Below are 16,710 nucleotides of genomic sequence, written 5' to 3'. Positions count from 1 at the left end.
TCACATGATCCTTCAGAAATCAGTCTAATATGATGATTTGCTGATCAAGAAACAACTTAATGATTAGAAGGTTTAAAAGAATATCATTTATTCGAAATATACATCTTTTGCAACATTATAGATGTCTTTACAGTCACTTTTCCTTAATTTTATGCATCCTTGCTGAATTACAGTATTCATTTCATTCAGAAAAAGAAACCTTCTGGAGTAAGCATTAATCAACATACCTTTTGCATGTCCATTAGTAATTCAGGCACAGTGTGGATGGTGGACTCGTCACTCCTCTCTTTCATCTTTTCTTCATTACTGCTCCTCTGTGTCTCTGGCTTCTCCTTTTCTTCTTCATTGGCCTGTTTCTGTGCCTCCAAGTCCCCACACTCCAAACCTGATAGAGAATGGATGGACGTTAAACATGGACACACAGGTTACATGTATGTGCACACACAGTTGGTGGATGTTAATATTCCACCTTTCTGAGAAGCTTTATTGTCGTTTAGCTTCTCAGGTTTAAGCTCCTGGGCTTCAACAGCTTGCAGGTCCTTTTCTTCCTCCACATCCATTGCAATGTCTGCTTCTTCATCCTCCTCTTCCTGTTTCACACTAGCCGGCTTCTGCTGTTCTGCACTGGCAGCGTCTACGAAGAAGATAGTCAGAGTATGTTTACATGGATTGGCAGATTCAAACCTGTCTTACATAAGCACACAGCTCAACCTTTCTGAATTAAGTATTTGGTGTGCACTTTACACAAAATGAAAGACAGAATATTCATAATAGTAAACAAATCCACACCATATGTCTGGGCATTGTATCGCTCCTCTCCGTGTTTTATGTGCTCGTACAGGTCAGACTCCTGTTGTGTGTTGGGCTGAGACTGATCTTGCGTTTTCTCCTCTCTGTTGTCAACCGTACGCAAACGTTTATTCACACGCTCATTATAATCACCCATTGAGCGTTCATTATCTGCCTGTCCAGGTTTGCGTTTGAAGCTCTGGTAAAAAAAAATTAAAATAAGAGAGGACATCAGCTTTTTTATATTTTACACTTCGTGCCTTAAGTTGTGATTTGAACACTGCACTGTTCTCAGCAACAAGACAAAACACCACAATTAAATAAATGAGCAAATAATTGTCAAGTGAAACAGGATGTTATTGAACACACTGACCTGCGTGTTTCTCTGCCTCTGTTTGTGTGAACTCATCCTGGCCATCAGCTTGGAGTCGTGCCCTTCAGACTGACTGGCATCTGCGGCCCCGCTGCCGTTCTCCTGTGGACATGGATCATTCACATAACTGATTTACTCAACTGAGCTCCAAAATTGACAAGAATTTTATACTGACTATAGAAATTTCATTTAAAGATTTTATTAAACATCCATGACTTTTCCAGGCCCGGAAATAATTTCTAATGTTCCCTATTTTGAAGTATATCTGAGTGAAAAGGGACTTCATATCTATTGGGAACTGATAATAACCGATTGGATTGTTGGATCATTTTACTGATTACTGTCCCGCCATTAATGGGCATAATGTTTTTGATTCAAAATGACAAGGGCACATGAAAAAAAAAACTTTTTTCTTTTAAGAAATAAAACCTTTTTATTTATTTTTTATTTTTGAAAGGCTGACACTTGCACACCTCCTTTGCCTGGTCTCTCTCTGACGCAGCTCCAGCCAGCTCTACTGCGGTGTCACTCTGAACGTTCTCCTCTCCTGTCTGTCCATCTGACGCATGTTCCTTCCTCTCTGCAGATTCCATCTGTGCTTCATCATCCTCACCCTCATTCTCTTCCTCCTGTGAAATGTCAGATTTCAATTATTAGGCGAGTCTTTTTCCTCTGCATGTTTGCATTATTTGCATTTCCATAACAAATGACTTTTGAACAACACACCTTTGGCTTTTGCCCTTGATCAGCTGGAATGGACTTGTTCTCATCTTGCCCTTCTTCCTGTCCTTTATTTTTCTCCTCCTCCTCTTTCTCCTCTTCTTCATTCTCTCCTCTTTCATCTGTGTCAGACTCTTGATTCTCAGATTTTTCTGCTCCTTCCTTCTCTTCTGATTTGTCTTCTTCTCCCTGTTCCTCTATCTGTCCTTCTTGTTGCTCATCTGTCATCTCATCTCCACCTTCCTCCGACCCATCTTTCTCTTCTTCCTTGTTCTCATCCACCTCCATGAGTTTGTCATCTATATCAAATGGATTCTCCTCTGAAGCAAAAGGAAAAAGTGTGTGAAAAACAAAGCACAAATTAAGAATAATTACAGTTAAACCAATTTTATAGTACATGTACACTACTGTTCAAAAGTTTGGAATTAATAAGATTTTTTTTTTTTTTTTAAAGAAATATTATTTTCGGTTAGGATGCATTGAATAGATTAAAGGTGATAGTAAAGGCATTTATAATGTTACAAAAGATTTCTATTTCAAATGAATGATATTATATATCATGATATTAGAATTAGAACTGGAGTAATAATGCTAAAAATGCAGTTTGGCAATCACAGGAATAAATTACATTTTAAAATAGGTATTTTAAATTGTAATAATATTTTTCAATGTTACTGTTTTACTGTATTTTTGATGCAGCCTTGGTGAGCATAAGAGACTTCTTTCAAAAACATTACAAAATATTACCAACCCTAAAGTTTTGAATGGTAATATTTCTTCTGTTAGAGGAGATGCCTGAATATTGAACATACCATCTCCTTCTCCTCTCTCTTCATCCTTGCCATCTTCATCCAGGTTGAGATCATCTGGCAGGTCCATGGCTTCTGTTTCTGCCGCCTTCTCCTGCTTACCGTGGTACGGGTCTACTTCATTTTCATCAAACTCACGCTACAAACACACACACATGAACATGTTGTTAAATATATACCTATTATTATACTCTCTTCCATTGGGTTCCATAGTTTTGATATTGAGGGAAAGAAATGGTGAAGATTGACATGGGCGTCACACGTTTGAATCCCAGCTCGTGGATCTTTCCTGATCCCGCCCCCCTAATTCCCCCACATTGTTTCCTGTTCGTTTTACACTGTCCTGTCTAAATAAAAAAACAAAACAAAAAAACAACAGAAATGGTGAAGGACTGACCTCATCCAGCTGTTCGTGGATTTTCTCCTTTTCTTCCTCATCTTTTGGGTGATCTTTGTCCTGGTTCTTATCTTTGTTTGACTCTCCAGCATCTGTGTTGTCATCCTTTGCCACCAGCTCTGACTCTCCCTGATCCATTCCTGGACCAGACTCTTCCTCTTTATCACTGTCAACATCATCCTCATCATCCTCATCATCTCCCCACATTCTCTCGTCCAGAGTATCTGTCTGACCATCACCCAGATCCCCCATCTTCTTATCCAGCTCCTCATCTTCTTCCTTATCAGAGTCTTCTTCATCCTCCCCTAAACAGGAGACGAGAGATTCATGTCATTATGTTTTTTCTAATCTTTGATTGATTGTGAAATTCAAGTTATATATTGTACTATTTGCACCTGCTAAAACCATTTTCAGTTCAATCTGTCAACTATTTGAGTAACAGTAAGTGCAGTCACCTGGCTCATGGTCTGTGCCGTCATGCATCTTTCCATCAAAGTCTTCAGACATCTCAATGGCATTGTCCTCCTCTTTAATGTCCTGTTTGTTTTGCTCCTCCTCCTTGTCCTGACCCTCCTGGAAAGTGTCTTCAACCTGTACAAAAGGCAAAGGTTCAGAAATTCATTTTGACATCAGTCCAGCTTTTAAATTTCAATTATGTTCAGAATTTCAAATTGAATCCAGTTCAGAATTTAATTTCGACTCCAGTTCAGATTTGAAGTTTTACTCAAGTGAGAATTCAGTTTAGTGTAAAATGTAAGTTCAATACCAATTCAGTTTAATTCCAGATTTCAGATAGTTTAAATGTTCAAATGCTTTCTTAACAGTGGTTTCCTCATACTAATGTACCTGATCCTCGTTCTCGATTTTGTCACTGACGTCTTTTACTCCTTCACCTTCTCCTATTCCTCCACCCTCATAATCATGGAACTCTGTGCAACAAAAATGTAAAAAAAAAAAAAAAATCAGGACAATTAAATGTTTTGGGGGGAAAGTGGTTTTAAAGTCAAACTAAATAATAATGTTGCAAACAGTAACTTTTCAGATTGAACAATTCTGAATTCTGTTTCAGAAAGGCTCCAGTGACCAGTGAGGGAAAGCACGAGACAATATACCTTCTGTGCGAGTTCAGTGAAGATGTTAGCGAGGACGGACAGGAGCTTTCCTGTGGTACGGTGAGCTCCCATCATAACAGCCAGATAATACCTCACCAACTCAGAGTACAGACACAGCATGGGCTCCAAACGCACCACACCCCTACATGCCTCTTTCAGTTCCTTCATATAAAATGTTCAATACACACTGTTATTTTCAGATGTAATCTGTTTGCAGATAAAACTGTTTATGTATGTGTGCGACTGACCTGTAGTTGGTGGGGCTGACAGTCATCCCTGTGTGATCGAAGTCTCTCCAGCAGCTCTGTTACGACTTCATTGACCTCTGGTAATGAGAGACTGGACACATCTTCACTCAGGTCTTCTTCCAGTAACCTGCTCAAGTGTCCCGGTTTCAAGAGCTCCTCTGCCACCTCTGAGTCACTCTCTAGAGAAGCACACATAAAATGAGCACACACACAGATAGATTCCCTCGAACATGCTCTGTGTAAAATCCTGGGTGAATTCCCACCTCTCTTGCTTTCTGACTGCTGATCCTCTGGTTTTTCCTTCTCCTTCCTCTTAACAAGCATCTGAACCGCACACAGAACCATGTTTATTGTTTTCTCCAGCTGCCTGGAGAACTCAGCAGAAAATTGATGGGAGCGCCCTGCATGCAGACAAGAAAAAAGAAAAGAAAAGGGTAAATTTAGATCAATATAGACTACACTCAAATGATAATGCAGGCAAGATGTTACTCTCTTTTTATATTTCTATTTAGCTTTAATTTATTTCAGTTTTAGTTTTATTAATTTTAGTGTTCAAGTTTTTTCATCTAATATTTATATTTTATTTTAAAAATATTTGTAACCATTTTAGTTAACAACAACAACACTGGTGTCAATGTATTGAAAGAGGAAGTAAGGACCGGACATGTCTAAGGTCTGAAAAGTACTCTGTGCTCTTACGTTTCTGTGACTGTCTGATAGAAAGCAGGTGAGTCTTCCAGGTGGTGAACTCTGTGAGGCAAGTCTCCACCTCCGTCCTTATGGCCTGGAGACCGCAGATGAGGGCAGGCTGGGTATGGAGGACCAGAACACCATCAGGAATAAAGAGTTGTTCTAGAGACGGCATCTGACCCACCACAATGCCTAGCCGGTCCAGAGAGGAACAGCAAAGTGTGAAGTGATCCCTATAAGGAGGAGACAGGAGATAAATGTTGATGTGTAATTTAAATCTTAAAGGGTGATGGATAAAGAACAGAGTTGAGACTCTGTTGAATATAAAAATTTCCATGACATTGTTACTGAGGACTTCTAGTAAAATAAAATAAAATTCACAACAGAAAATTTCACAAATTTTTTACAAATTATTTTTCTAGGCCGAAGAAAATAAACAAACAAACAAACAAGCAAACAAATATTAAAAAAAAAATTTAAATAAAAAAGTTAAAATTTTTGACTTTTCTAGGCCTAAAAAAAAATAAATAAAGTAAAATATAAAATAAAACAAAACAAATTTCACTACAGAAATGGTTCCAACATTTTTAGTGAGGATTTTTCTAGACTTAAAAAACAAACAAAAAATAAATTAATTAAATTAACTATAGAAACTACCCCAACATTTTAAATTATGACTTTCCCCAGGCCTATAAAATAAAACAAATAAAATTAAAATAAATAAATAAACAAATAAACAAAATAAAAATGTTCACAACATTTCCACACTTGAACAGCTCAATTCAAATGTGATGTGTTTCTCTTACTTACCAGCTATGGACAACTCTTTCTGTGGATTCCAGGGCCAATCCATCCAGCTTCTCTTTCAGGTCTTTCACTTCCTTCATTAGGTTCTCCACCTTCTGCTGCACCTCCTTCCAAGCCTGCTCCCCTCTCCGCAGCAAACACGCCTGTGGCTGGATGTGTGGGGGCATGGGAGACGGGTGGCTCAGTGTGGCTTGACCCTGCATGACCTCCCCCTCCCTGGCCTCAGCAGGGGCTGCAGAAGAACCTTCAGGACAGCACTGGAGGATCCAAGAGAGCTGATGGAGAACAACAGAGCAGTGCAGCACTGAAGACTGAGCCCTGATGATCCAGTGCTGGAGAGGCTTCTGAGGAGGGAGACCGCTGACATCATCTTCAGAGCAATGCGTGTCAGACTTGATACTCTGGATACTGTCGATCAACTTCCTGTTGTTTTAAACAGAAAAGAATCAGAAAACATGAAAACAGAAAATACAGTATTTAAGTGGGCCATTCAAAAGTTTGGAGTTGGAAGGTGTCTTATTCTCACCAAAAATTCAGTGTCACATGATCTTTCAATAATCATTCTAATATGCTGCTTTGGTGCTTAAGAAACATTTCTTATTATCAATGTTGAAAACAGTTGTGCTGCTTAATATTTGAATGGTAGTCTATCTAATGAATCTTGAAAGGACAGTACCTAAGTTGGACCCAGTGCTCTGTGAGTCCGGCAAGTCTTCCTCTTTGCCTCAGCAAAAGTTTAAACAGGTGAGAAGAGAAACCTCTACATCGTTGTATATTTCCCAGTCCAAGCTCCTAGAAGGACAGAGCAAGAATAAAAACAAAACAAAAAAACAATCCCTTATTGCAGCACTCAAGAGGACCACAATAAAACTTTAAATATAAAGAAGACATTTAATTTTGCTCATTATATCGGTGTGAGGCCCTCACCTTAACAGCTCTTTGTAATGACGTCAGCATGGCGTTGCGTCTGGCCCAGGATCGATAGAAGTACTTCTCACAGCCTTCCCACGCATCCATCATCTCCGCAAATAACCTGTGAACATTATTGCTATTTAAATAAGGCTCTGACTCTAGTCTCTATGACAGGCACTAGTCTGTAGACGCTGGTTACATACGTGTGCGCCGTGTTGTCCTGTGTCTTGACTGCAGACAGGGCTATCTTCATCTCCATGGGCTGCAGATACAGCGTCTCATCTGGGTCTGCTGTATGACCCCAAGTCAGACCCTTACGGTAGGACAGACCTGGACAGAAACAAAACTCAATCAATCTGCTGTCTGCATACACTTCAAGATTGTAGCGAAAAAGGAATAGATTTTGGACCATATAAAATAAAAGAACCTTGATTTATAAATCAATTTTCTAACACCACATGAAATGACTCAGACTGACCGATCTGTGCAAGCATCTTGAAGAGATCAGCCAGTGCTCTCTGTTTCTGCAGAAGGATGTGTTTCACCTCTGCCTTTTGCTTCTCCTGCTCCATGCTGCGGTCCACCGTCAGGCTCTGCAGGGCCTGCACATTGGTAATTATCTCAGCTGGAACAATAACAAATTGGAGAAAAATGTAAGTTTTTTGATTTATAAGAGATTTTCAAAATTCATACACCCTCACGTATGCCTTTAACAAGCCTCAAACATAACATGTTGAGTAAGCTCTACTAGCCTGAGGACAGCAAATATGACAGCATAAAACAATCTAGTTTAATAATAAAAACACAAAATAAACTCCTCTATGAAGTTCTCAGCCTATAAATGAAGGCAAACAGTGATACCTGTGAACTGATCCAGGTCTTCTGAGAGCTCAGGCAGAGTGGTCTTCTTTACCAGTTGAAAACACAACTTTTTCATCTTCCTCGTGAGGACAGGCAGACGGGCTTGGAGAGACGAGGGCTCTTTATCAGATGAGAGTTCCTCTGGACCATCAGCCTGATGCATGAAAAGTGTTTGAAATGCAACTTTGTTACAAAAAGAAACACCATAATGATCATGATAAGGACAATAGAGTTGTTCAATAACAGAAAATCCTCTAGAATTCAAGATGTCATGTTTGGAAAGGGCTGAAATTTCAGCTTGAGGTTATGTTACCTGCAGATCCCTGCCCTTTCCAGGCAGGGCAGCTCTCAGTGCTCGATGAACCCTGTGCAGAGAAGTCTCCTCAGGCTGTGAATCCACATCATCCATGCTGCTGTTACTGCCCTGCTCCACCAGACACGGTGCACACGGCTCCTTCAGTGCCGCCTCAAACTTCTTCACAAACTTAAACAGGGTCCTGATCACAGACACAATGTCATAACTGTTTTAGCAATGTGTAAAATATACAAGACCCAACAAGTCTAGTGCTGAAATGTAACAAACATGCTAATGAATAATGACATTATCACATTCAAAAGTTTGGGTTTGGTAAGATTTTTTAATGATTTTGATGACTTTTATGCTCACAGAGACTACATTTATATTATCAAACGTAAAGAAAGTATTAATACAGTTTAAAATAACTGTTTTCTATTTTTAATAAATTTAAAATGTCTGGCCCCAAACTTTTGAATGGTAGTGTAACTTTCAGTCAGTCAGCCTCACCTATGTGTCTTCTCCACTGACTGCTTGATGGACCAAAAACTGACATCATTCCACTTGGAGATTTTGACAAAGTCCTATAGGCATCAAGATAAACATTATATTAACTCAATAAAAGGAGACAAAATTACATCTGACAGTAGTCTTGCTTACTTTGAGCTCTTTCTCTATAGGGGACCTCAGCTGGGTGATCTTGGCCTGGATGCTCTCTGAGAACTGTGTGTAATATTTATAGAGATTCCAGAGCAAACTGCAGAGCAAGTCTGTGAGGATAAAAGGAAGAAGTTATTCATTTAATTTGGCCTGGGCTGCATTTCCCAAAAGCATCGGAAGCCTAAGTACATCGTAGACCCATTGAAACCAATGGAGCTTTGATCAACTTAGGCTTACGATGCTTTTAGGAAGCGCAGCCCTGCATAGTCATCATTTTGTCACACAGCAGCACTAATACACAAAGTACCAAAAAAAGTCAAAATAAAACAAACTGTACTGTATCAACATTGTATATGTATTGTTCTGTCCCTATGGATATGCTGTAATCCAGAATATCTCTTACCACATCCTTCCTGTTTGGGAGCCAGCAGGACGTGGCAGTGAAAACCAAGCAGCATGGACAAACGAACAGAAAACTCTCCTAAGGTGGAGCCTTCAATGAAGGCTTGCAGGGTGGATGAGACTGACGAGAGGGAAAGATTCTCCACACCATCATCTATTGGACAAGAAAAGTGTCATTCAATGCAAACAGATAAAAAAATAAAAATAAAAATAAATAAAACCGGCCACTGTGGCTAGTGGTTTTCCAAATTTACTAGCCACTCAGCATTTTCACTGGCCACAATTTTGTTGTTGGGAAATGACATTTTATATTACTTAATACTGCATACAAAAATTTATTTAAATTGATTTCCAGGTCATTTTTGACCTATTTAAAGGGCATTTTCCCCTAACCGTATTAAATGCATGCATCATCTTTCATATCAAATTCTTACATTTTATTAATAATTTCACTTAATATAATAAGACAATATAGGGCTGTTACCAGTCATATGAAATCACCTTTGTATCTACAAAATCGATCTTTCCACTGGAGAAACGTACGCATCATCTTTCATATCAAATTCTTACATTTTATTAATAATTTCACTTAATATAATAAGACAATATAGGGCTGTTACCAGTCATATGAAATCACCTTTGTATCTACAAAATCGATCTTTCCACTGGAGAAGAAACAGAAGTGACTGGAGCGGCATTCAGATGCATTTACACAGACAGTTCAATGTAGCTGAAATATAGCACGAATGCATTTACACTGCAAAATTACAACAGCACCACTGTGTGTTGCTCAGACATGAGCGACTGTTCTGCTGTAATCGTTGTTTGGAACTATTTTCATTAACCAAATGGAGCAAAAACGGTCAACATTGACAATATATCAAATTCAAATATTGAACTAAAATTTATATTAACTACTCGTTTTAACTCTTTAAAATGTCAAATTTGCAATCGTGGTTTTCAGGGAAAACTTCACTCTCTTGGTCGTGTCATGTTGCTTAACTAGGCTGTATGTTATAAATATAAAAACTAAGTTACATTTTTATGTTTCTTCTGTGTTCCGTTTACACCGAATGTAATAAAATAAGAATCATTCTCACCAAAATTTCGGTGCTTCCCTAATTAGATGTTTTAATCAGATTAGTTGTTCGGTCAGGCAAGTAAAATTCTCTTCTTTCACTTGCCCCTTTAAAAAAATCTACTTGTCCCAGACAAGCATTAATCAATGCTTGACTCTAGAGTCAAGCTCTGTTACTGTATATAAAATTCAACCCGCTGAAGTGGCTAGTAGGAGTGACCGTGTTAGTAAATGGACAACCAGTGCTTGGTTGAATTCTCAGCATGGCGCTTCTGTGCGTTATCTAAGCTGCTTGACCAGCAGCTGCAGAGATACAGTAGTTAAAAACCAATTAGACCTCCATATAGCAGATTAAAGCAACTTAAGCTTTAACCATCACCTTCAGTTTAAGACGGTTTAATTACTTACTTGAGCTCAAGTTTTCTCCACTGAATGATGAGCTGTGTGATAGCTTCCAGCTCATTCCTAAGAGACACTGCCCGGCTAGCATTGTTTTCCCAGTCCTGTGAGGAAGAATGAGAGAAGAACTGCTCACAAACTGATATCTGAAACTGATGACCTAAGCTGTGCACAAATGGTCATGAGCTGATTCCCCTACCTGTGCTTTGCTGAGCAGGATCTCCAGACCGTTAAGGAACTTTGCTAGAGGGCTGGAAAGACTAAACGCCAATATCCTCTCTATTACTATGGTGATCTGCGACACATAATACAAAAGAGGGCATTTGAGAAATAGCCAAAAGTTTTAACATACTGCATAGCAAATGAGTTTCAAAGAAGTTTGTGAGATGCATCTGTTCCTTAAAATATAAATGCAGCTACAGATTTTCAAGAAAATAACCATGTATACTATACAAAGCACAAAGAAATGTGCTTTGTTGATCATTTTTTAATCAAATTCTTTTAACAAATTAAATTGTTCTTTTATCAAATTAAGCACATCATTTTAACTCCGTTCTTTAAAAACAAGACGTTTAATAAACAGCCTAAAATACACAACCGTTAAATTTTTTTTAATGAGTTCAATGATTTTACTCAGTAAAGATGCATTGAACTAATCAAAAGCAACAGTAAAAGATTTATAACATAACGTTATTTCAAATAAATGCTGTTCTTCTATTCATCAAAGAATCCTGAAATAAAATGTGTCAGTTTCCACAAAAATATAAAGCAGCACAACTGCTTTCAACATTGATAATAACAGGAAATGTTTCCTGAGCACCAATTATTAATGATAATGATTTATTAATGATATGATTTATTAACAATCATGTGACACTTAAGACTAGAGTAATGGCTCCTGAAAATTGGCATCACAGGAATAAATTACAGTTTAAAATATATTAAAATAGAAAACAGTTATTTTAAATTGTAATCATATTTCAGAATATTGCTGTATTGTTCTGTATTTTTGGTCAAATTAATAATGAGCGTAACAGACTTTCAATAACATTAACTCCAAACTTTGAACAATAGTGTACATTTTGTAAAATCATTTTCTTTTCTCTTATTTTTTTCCTCAAGTTCCTTGGGGGTCCCTTCAACCCAATTAAAAAAAACCTGAAACATATCATTGCAATGACAGTGACAGTAACGCCTCTCTCACCTGAACAAGTGCAGGGTGTTCGGGCCAGTCACTCAGGCGCTGTCTCACAGCCTTACTCAGCTGTTCTAGCGCTGGCAGGCAGATCCGGGCCTGACTCATATTGGTGTCTCTGTAGAAGTCATATGGCCCATCACTCTGCAGAATCAGTCCAGCTGGACCTCCAGAACCACTCACAGTGTTCTGGAGCAGAGTACTGAGGAGAAGCTGAGAGCCCATCAATTTAGGGTTCACTTCACAATCTGAGAGAGAAAGGGATAAACAGGGAAAGATCAGATGATGAGATATGTGGGGGCCGAGGTTTTCTGATTTGTATAAAATCATGCCTTCATACCCATTAGATGGTAGAAGTGGGCTATCAGTGGAGCTGTGATTTGATATGACGAAACCAGGGCACTGATGTGGTCTTTGCTGTGATTGGTTGGCGGGTTGGGTTGGTACCACAGTGACTGAGCATAAGACAAACAGAGTCTCTGATGGACCTGAACCACTGTGCTCATGCTGCTGACCAACAGGAAGCTGCTCGTCTCACTAGACGACTCCTCCATATCTGCATAATCGTCATCCTCTATGATTATTGGCTGATCAAGACTAGGTTCTGAAGTGATATCAGCAAAATCCTGTGGAAAAAAAACAAAATATTGATCCAAAGACAAACTCTTACCAATCTGGCAACAATGGAGAGGGCAACAAAACATGCAAATGTGTGTAAATAAATTACATCCCACTTAAAAACTTGCATTTGACCCTTTTAATGCATGTTTACCTTGTGGTAAGACGGGAAAGAGCGTCTGAACTCTCTCTCTTCCTGCTGGTCCTCTGTAAGGCCTGTCCCATGTAGACGAGAGCGACTGCGGTACAGACTGGCTTCCATCTGCTCTTTTTCTCTCGCTCTCTTCTCCTGCTCGTCCCATTCATTCACTATAGCCTGAAAAAAACATCACAGTCTGTTACAAAACCAAAATTATCATACAAAACTAATTATTATATTATTTTTCAAATATAACCAGTATATTATTTTTCTTCTCACACAGAATGTCCATATCTATATACTAACTAAATTAACAACAACAACAACAAAAAACCTATTTAAAATAGTTTTCATGACTTATATATTGATCATAAATAAATAAAGCTAAAATAAATTAAAATGACTGGATGAACTTAAAACGTAACTTAAAACTAAAAATTAGAAATGATGCTTTGGCAACTAACTGAATAATTGAAGTAATAAAAACAAAAAATAAAACAGAAATAAATATAAATGAAAGCTATATAGAAATAAAAAAATAATAAAAATTTGTAACTAATATGAAAATGAAACTGAACTGAAAACATAAAAATAAAAGGCAATATAAAATATTAACAAATTCTAAAATAATACATAATACCAAATGAACCTTTTATATATCCATATTATGTATTTATTTAGTATACAAATGGTTTATTTATTTATTTAATTATTTATGTATTTATTATAAAAAGTTAGAGGACACCACATTAAAAATCTGAGATTCAAAATCTCATTGAAATTAAATTCAAAATATTATTTGGGATATTTTTACTTCATATCTCACCTGGCAAACATGTCTGAAGAGTTTTTGCGTCTCTGCACTGAGATGTCCAGCACTCAGTGTGTGACTCTGTATGTACAGCAGTGCATTCAACAACAAAAGTGCATGATCTGGGATCACACGGCTGACCTCTGTTGCTGGCAACTGCTTTCCCAGGCCCTTTAGCATGTGCAAGCATTCCCTTGAACACAGGTAGTCTGCACAAGCCATATCAGAGGACGACGCTGGACTTGGAAAAGCTAGCATAGTGGACACGAGACGTGACAGACCCGGTTGGGCAGTCACTGACGAGGACACCTGAGACGCCAGGAGTCGCATGCCATGCTGCACTTGCAAAATTGCTGCCCGTAGGGGTACAACCACGTCAGGATAAAGCGGGTACTCCTCAACCAGCCGCTGGGCAAAGCGGTGCTGTGAAGCCTGCCAGACAGCTTCCTCCTTCAACAAACCCTGAATTCCCAGTCTTGATTTTGGGGCCTGTAAGGCCTTCAGGAGGTGGGAGAGCAGGTTGCCCACTGCAGCTGGTTGGCCGATGCTGCACAGGTAGTGCTGAAGTTCCTGATACAGGCGACCATATTGGGGGTCAGGGGGGCGGCAGGCTTGTTTACGACTCAGTTCACAAATCTGCTCCTTCACCTGCTGCATACGGATCCACAAGTACCTACAAACACACACAAACAACAAAAGAGAATTCAACATCCAATTGGAAATTGGAAATTTAATTGAATATCCCTGATGTACAATACGAAAAAAAGGATATTGAGGGGATTTGATCATAAACAATTTAATATCAATATTAGTGCTGGTCAACGATTAATCGCAATTAATCACATCCAAAATAAAAGTTTTTGTGTACATAATATATGTGTGTGTACTGTGTTTATTTATTATGTATTTGTAAACACACACACATGCATGTATATATTTAAGAAAAATATGTTATGTTTATTATATATACAAAATCTATACTGTATGTGTGTGTATTTATATATACACAACAAATATACACAGTACACACACATATATTACATAAACAAAAACTTTTATTTTGGATGCGATTAATCTTTGCCCAGCACTAGTTATTTCAATATCGGTTGATATTAGTTGAAAATCTCTCACATCTGTCATATCATATTCATTACCTGATGCGAGGATGCTGGAAGTTGTCAGTTGTGCTACTCTCCTCAAGCTCCGCCCCTGTGAGCAGCTGTGAGGACAGACTCCGCCCTCTCCACTCTTCCTGTAGTAAAGCAAGCTGAGAGACACAAAGAAAGTCATCTTGAGGTGATTTACATGTAATTGAAAGGCTGCAATAAATCTCCAGAAATCTCACAAAAGCTACCACTTGCAAGCTTGTCTCACCTCTTCTTGTGCATAGCGGAGTTTATATGCCCTTTTTGCTGCAGGGTCAAAAATTGTTTGTGGAGCCCAAATTTGGATTTGCAGCAGACCCATATTCACCCAGAAAACTCCAGACCGGGAAAGTTGGACTGAATCTTGTGCCCGGTTTTGTGCAAACTGTGTCAAGCATGTCACTAGGGTATCTAGAAAGCCCTCTGGGAGCAGATTTTCCGGCAGGCCTTCTCTGATGGCGATCTGAATCTCCTGCGCTGCAGAAATAGGGTCCTGGCCTTCAGTTAGACTGTCACAGGATTCTGCATAGCTTTCCTGTAAACCTGGAGACAACAGCTCAGAGAGAGACTGCAGTTGTTTACGCAACACAAGTCCTTGCAACCTACAGTCAGTTAATCTACAGAGAATGAGAAAGGGGATTGAAAGAGACAGAAAATTAAAAATTAATCACTGCACAACAGAAATGACAAAAACTGTTTATTTTAACAATTATAAAAATATTAAACATTTACCAAAGAATAAAAACATTTATAAAATTTTTGAAATTTAAATATATATATAAAAAAAATCGAATACAATACTGTTCTAAAATATTTAAAATCTAACAAGACGTGTTCCTTAACTAGGTGTGATATGTGTCTCTACCTGAAGTCAGCAAGCTCAGGCATAGCCATATTATCCCAGATCACAGCACTCAGATCTTGTAGCTGCCCGGTTCTCTCTCTCCACTCGCCCAGGGTCAAACGTGATGATGACAGGAAGTGTGACCCCGATGGATCCCATCGGCCGCCAGCATCAGTGCTGCTCAGAACTCCCAGCATGCAGCGGGACCACACTGCACGACTCAGCATGCCAGGACCCTTCACATCAACAGACATCGCATCAAGGTTATTTATGAAGATACAAGTTATTTCTACGTTAAATACAAAAAAAACCCCTTTATTTTTAGTTCTTTCTCTACAAACACACACACACACCGTATCAGATGGTCCCAACAGTGATCTGGAGTTCATGTGCTCCTCAGGGTTCAGCGGATTCCACTTCAGCCAGCGGTCAGGGTCAGAGGTCACGCTTCCGCTCCATAACGCTGCGAGTGTCTCAGACAGCAGCTCACACCACACAAGCGGCAGCTCCTCCACAGGCTGGGGAGGGAATTACAAGAAGACTGATCAGATTTAAAAACTGAGATGAACTGAAATTAAAGGGGTCAAATAATGTTCTTTTTAGCAGCATCATATGACCCCTTTAAAGCATGTCAACATAATTCTGTTACACCAAATACACAAAATAATGATCTTTAAAAAAGCATCATATGACCCCTTTAAAATATTAGTCCCTAGTGCAGCATGTGTTTCTCGGTAAATGGAGGATTGAATGCTTTAACATTTATAAATGGAATGTTTAACAAAGGTCACTTGTATTGTCTGCATGATAAATGTAAAGATCAAGCTTAATCATTGTATTGTTTGTATGGTAAATTCAACAATCATCAATGCGGTCATTCAGAAAAACACCAGAATGATTATGAAGGTGTTTTGACAGACCCGCTCAGTGCCGAGCAGGAACCAGAGAGGCTGCAGCTGTCGGATATTCATGGGGGTCGACTGCATACAGAAACGCAGATGGTTAGAGAAGGACCTGCGCAGACCATCTTCTGCTTTCTTACTGCTCCTGTAGACCAAAATATGCAAAACAATATGAATAAAACATTATACAGAACAAAGAATAAAGTCTTATTAACGGCCTTGTGCTACAAGATCCTACTTTATAAAATCAAGTGCCAATTTCCAGTGTTATTGTTTACTAAAATTAAAACTTATATAAAACATTTTGCTAATTGAGAAAGTTCAAATAAAATGAAATATAAATATTAGATAAAAAAATCTATCTGAAAATGTGAAAAGTTCAAGTACTAATATTACTAAAACCAGTGGTGTAATGTAACGAAGTAATAATACTTTGTTACAGTACTTAAGTATTTTTTGGGAGTATCTGTACTTTACTTGAGTTTTTATATTTCAGACAACTTT

The 16,710-nt window shown here is 38.5% G+C and overlaps 1 protein-coding gene across 1 annotated transcript in view; it reads right to left on the bottom strand.

Moving 5' to 3' along the window:
* Window positions 1-16,710, bottom strand: part of LOC107683937 (midasin-like) — a 51,500-nt gene that overhangs the window by 3,590 nt on the left and 31,200 nt on the right. Inside the window, 36 exon segments of the mRNA XM_016480014.1 lie at window positions 228-385; window positions 470-634; window positions 790-988; window positions 1,163-1,264; window positions 1,636-1,791; window positions 1,889-2,202; window positions 2,695-2,830; window positions 3,089-3,393; window positions 3,544-3,679; window positions 3,935-4,026; window positions 4,155-4,362; window positions 4,449-4,627; window positions 4,712-4,849; window positions 5,148-5,371; window positions 5,949-6,368; window positions 6,622-6,737; window positions 6,873-6,978; window positions 7,061-7,187; window positions 7,336-7,482; window positions 7,719-7,872; window positions 8,032-8,215; window positions 8,524-8,597; window positions 8,674-8,783; window positions 9,077-9,229; window positions 10,305-10,456; window positions 10,562-10,656; window positions 10,752-10,847; window positions 11,757-11,995; window positions 12,088-12,373; window positions 12,520-12,681; window positions 13,331-13,988; window positions 14,470-14,582; window positions 14,690-15,077; window positions 15,326-15,540; window positions 15,658-15,822; window positions 16,225-16,351. Of these exon segments, the coding sequence (XP_016335500.1) occupies window positions 228-385; window positions 470-634; window positions 790-988; window positions 1,163-1,264; window positions 1,636-1,791; window positions 1,889-2,202; window positions 2,695-2,830; window positions 3,089-3,393; window positions 3,544-3,679; window positions 3,935-4,026; window positions 4,155-4,362; window positions 4,449-4,627; window positions 4,712-4,849; window positions 5,148-5,371; window positions 5,949-6,368; window positions 6,622-6,737; window positions 6,873-6,978; window positions 7,061-7,187; window positions 7,336-7,482; window positions 7,719-7,872; window positions 8,032-8,215; window positions 8,524-8,597; window positions 8,674-8,783; window positions 9,077-9,229; window positions 10,305-10,456; window positions 10,562-10,656; window positions 10,752-10,847; window positions 11,757-11,995; window positions 12,088-12,373; window positions 12,520-12,681; window positions 13,331-13,988; window positions 14,470-14,582; window positions 14,690-15,077; window positions 15,326-15,540; window positions 15,658-15,822; window positions 16,225-16,351 (6,799 nt within the window).

Source organism: Sinocyclocheilus anshuiensis, unplaced genomic scaffold (genome assembly GCF_001515605.1).
Source record: "Sinocyclocheilus anshuiensis isolate Anshui unplaced genomic scaffold, SAMN03320099.WGS_v1.1 scaffold637, whole genome shotgun sequence".
NCBI lineage: Eukaryota > Metazoa > Chordata > Actinopteri > Cypriniformes > Cyprinidae > Sinocyclocheilus > Sinocyclocheilus anshuiensis.
Note: the sequence above shows the minus strand (reverse complement) of the source record. Positions and strands in the feature narration are given on the sequence as shown.